The 3,897-nt window shown below is 51.3% G+C and overlaps 1 protein-coding gene across 1 annotated transcript; it reads right to left on the reverse strand.

Annotated features, from left to right (window-relative positions):
- Positions 1 to 2,161: 2,161 nt before the first annotated feature.
- On the reverse strand, positions 2,162 to 3,642 carry LOC144930151 (uncharacterized). The gene is made up of 2 exons (XM_078851293.1): positions 2,914 to 3,642; positions 2,162 to 2,324 (listed from the first exon to the last, which is right to left on the reverse strand). The coding sequence occupies exons 1-2, from the start codon at positions 3,494 to 3,496 to the stop codon at positions 2,191 to 2,193; spliced, it is 717 nt and encodes a 238-aa protein (XP_078707419.1). The 5' UTR covers positions 3,497 to 3,642; the 3' UTR covers positions 2,162 to 2,190.
- Between the last annotated feature and the right edge of the window lie 255 nt (positions 3,643 to 3,897).

Below are 3,897 nucleotides of genomic sequence, written 5' to 3' on the forward strand. Positions count from 1 at the left end.
GTAAATCTAGCCATGTATCAATCAGAGGCCAGGCTAACCTCCTTGTTCCATAAGAACGATAACTTAGGTGCACCATTTCTTATTGGAACCCTCCGTGAAGTCCTGCCTGAAATACTCCTTGATGTACAGGCACCCCCTTTGTTAATTTTAGCTCCCTGAAGCCAACCCTGTAAGCCGTGTCGTCAGTCGCCCCTCCCTCCGTCAGAGCAACGGCAGACAATCGTTCCGCGCCTTTTTTCTGTGCGGACACCATACCAAGGCAAGCATGGAGGCCGCTCAGCTCACTTTGGCAATTAGGAGCACATTAAACACCACACGCATTATCCAGCAGTATATGCAGCACCAGAACCTGGCAAAGCGATACCGGGCGAGGAGGCGACGTCAGCGCGGTCACGTGAGTGATCAGGACATGGACACAGATTTCTCTGAAAGCATGGGCCCTGCCAATGCATGCATCATGGTGCTAATGGGGCAGGTTCATGCTGTGGAACGCCGATTCTGGGCTCGGGAAACAAGCACAGACTGGTGGGACCGCATAGTGTTGCAGGTCTGGGACGATTCCCAGTGGCTGCGAAACTTTCGCATGCGTAAGGGCACTTTCATGGAACTTTGTGACTTGCTTTCCCCTGCCCTGAGGCGCATGAATACCAAGATGAGAGCAGCCCTCACAGTTGAGAAGCGAGTGGCGAGGCGATAGCCCTGTGGAAGCTTGCAATGCCAGACAGCTACCGGTCAGTTGGGAATCAATTTGGAGTGGGCAAATCTACTGTGGGGGCTGCTGTGATGCAAGTAGCCCACGCAATCAAAGATCTGCTGATATCAAGGGTAGTGACCCTGGGAAATGTGCAGGTCATAGTGGATGGCTTTGCTGCAATGGGATTCCCTAACTGTGGTGGGGCTATAGACGGAACCCATATCCCTATCTTGGCACCGGAGCACCAAGCTGCCGAGTACATAAACCGCAAGGGGTACTTTTCGATAGTGCTGCAAGCTCTGGTGGATCACAAGGGACGTTTCACCAACATCAATGTGGGATGGCCGGGAAAGGTGCATGATGCTCGCATCTTCAGGAACTCTGGTCTGTTTCAAAAGCTGCAGGAAGGGACTTTATTCCCAGACCAGAAAATAACTGTTGGGGATGTTGAAATGCCTATATGTATCCTTGGGGACCCAGCCTACCCCTTAATGCCATGGCTCATGAAGCCGTACACAGGCAGCCTGGACAGTAGTCAGGAGCTGTTCAACTACAGGCTGAGCAAGTGCAGAATGGTGGTAGAATGTGCATTTGGACGTTTAAAGGCGTGCTGGCGCAGTTTACTGACTCGCTTAGACCTCAGCGAAACCAATATTCCCACTGTTATTACTGCTTGCTGTGTGCTCCACAATATCTGTGAGAGTAAGGGGGAGACATTTATGGAGGGGTGGGAGGTTGAGGCAAATCGCCTGGCTGCTGGTTACGCGCAGCCAGACACCAGGGCGGTTAGAAGAGCACAGGAGGGCGCGGTACGCATCAGAGAAGCTTTGAAAACCAGTTTCATGACTGGCCAGGCTACGGTGTGAAAGTTCTGTTTGTTTCTCCTTGATGAAACCCCCCGCCCCTTGGTTCACTCTACTTCCCTGTAAGCTAACCACCCGCCCCTCCTCCCTTCAATCACCGCTTGCAGAGGCAATAAAGTCATTGTTGCTTCACATTCATGCATTCTTTATTCATTCATCACACAAATAGGGGGATGACTACCAAGGTAGCCCAGGAGGGGTGGTGGAGGAGGGAAGGAAAATGCCACACAGCACTTTAAGCACAGCACTTTAAAAGTTTACAACTTTAAAATTTATTGAATGACAGCCTTCTTTTTTTTGGGCAATCCTCTGTGGTGGAGTGGCTGGTTGGCCGGAGGCCCCCCCACCGCGTTCTTCGGCATCTGGGCGTGGAGGCTATGGAACTTGGGGAGGAGGGCGGTTGGTTACAGAGGGGCTGCAGTGGCAGTCTGTGCTCCAGCTGCCTTTGCTGCAGCTCAACCATACACTGGAGCATACTGGTTTGGTCCTGCAGCAGCCTCAGCATTGAATCCTGCCTCCTCTCATCACGCTGCCGCCACATTTGAGCTTCAGCCCTGTCTTCAGCCCGCCACTTACTCTCTTCAGCCCGCCATCTCTCCTCCTGGTCATTTTGTGCTTTCCTGCACTCTGACATTATTTGCCTCCACGCATTCGTCTGTGCTCTGTCAGTGTGGGAGGACAGCATGAGCTCGGAGAACTTTTTTTCTTTCTAATCTTCGCTAGCCTCTGGGAAGGAGAAGATCCTGTGATCATTGAAACACATGCAGCTGGTGGAGAAAAAAAAAGGGACAGCGGTATTTAAAAAGACACATTTTATAAAACAGTGGCTACACTCTTTCAGGGTAAACCTTGCTGTTAACATTACATACATAGCACATGTGCTTTCGTTACAAGGTCGCATTTTGCCTCCTCCCACCGCGTGACTACCCCCTCAACCTTCCCCCCTCCCTGTGGCTAACAGCGGGGAACATTTCTGTTTAGCCACAGGCAAACAGCCCAGCAGGAATGGGCTCCTCTGAGTGTCCCCTGAAGAAAAGCACTCTATTTCAACCAGGTGACCATGAATTATATCTCACTCTCCTGAGGATAACACAGAGAGATAAAGAACGGATGTTGTTTGAATGCCAGCAAACATACACTGCAATGCTTTGTCCTACAATGATTCCCGAGTACGTGTTACTGGCCTGGAGTGGTAAAGTGTCCTTCCATGAAGGACGCAATAAGGCTGCCCTCCCCGGAAACCTTTTGCAGAGGCTTTAGGACTACATCTAGGAGAACCGCGAATGCCAGGGCAAAGTAATCCTTTCACATGCTTGCTTTTAAACCATGTATAGTATTTTAAAAAGGTACACTCACCAGAGGTCCCTTCTCCGCCTGCTGAGTCCAGGAGGCAGCCTTGGGTGGGTTCGGGGGGTACTGGCTCCAGGTCTAGGGTGAGAAACAGTTCCTGGCTGTCGGGAAAACCAGTTTCTCCGCTTGCTTGCTGTGAGCTATCTACAACCTCCTCCTCATCATCATCTTCTTCGTCCCCAAAACCTGCTTCCGTATTGCCTCCATCTCCATTGAAGGAGTCAAACAACACGGCTGGGGTAGTGGTGGCTGAACCCCCTAAAATGGCATGCAGCTCATCATAGAAGCGGCATGTTTGGGGCTCTGACCCAGAGCGGCTGTTCGCCTCTCTGGTTTTCTGGTAGGCTTGCCTCAGCTCCTTCAGTTTCACGCGGCACTGCTTCGGGTCCCTGTTATGGCCTCTGTCCTTCATGCCCTGGGAGATTTTCACAAAGGTTTTGGCATTTCGAAAACTGGAACGGAGTTCTGATAGCACGGATTCCTCTCCCCAAACAGCGATCAGATCCCATACCTCCCGTTCGGTCCATGCTGGAGCTCTTTTGCGATTCTGGGACTCCATCATGGTCACCTGTGCTGATGAGCTCTGCATGGTCACCTGCAGCTTGCCACGCTGGCCAAACAGGAAATGAGATTCAAAAGTTCGCGGTTCTTTTCCTGTCTACCTGGCCAGTGCATCTGAGTTGAGAGTGCTGTCCAGAGCGGTCATAATGGAGCACTCTGGGATAGCTCCCGGAGGCCAATACCTTCGAATTGTGTCTACAGTACCCCAAATTCGAGCCGGCAAGGCCGATTTAAGCGCTAATCCACTTGTCAGGGGTGGAGTAAGGAAATTGATTTTAAGAGCCCTTTAAGTCGAAATAAAGGGCTTCATTGTGTGGACGGGTGCAGGTTTACATCGATTTAACGCTGCTAAATTCGACCTAAAGTCCTAGTGTAGACCAGGGCTAGGTCTCTCTCTCCTCTCCCTACCACACCTAGTGAAAGCAGGGA

Source organism: Lepidochelys kempii, chromosome 2 (genome assembly GCF_965140285.1).
Source record: "Lepidochelys kempii isolate rLepKem1 chromosome 2, rLepKem1.hap1, whole genome shotgun sequence".
Lineage (NCBI taxonomy): Eukaryota > Metazoa > Chordata > Testudines > Cheloniidae > Lepidochelys > Lepidochelys kempii.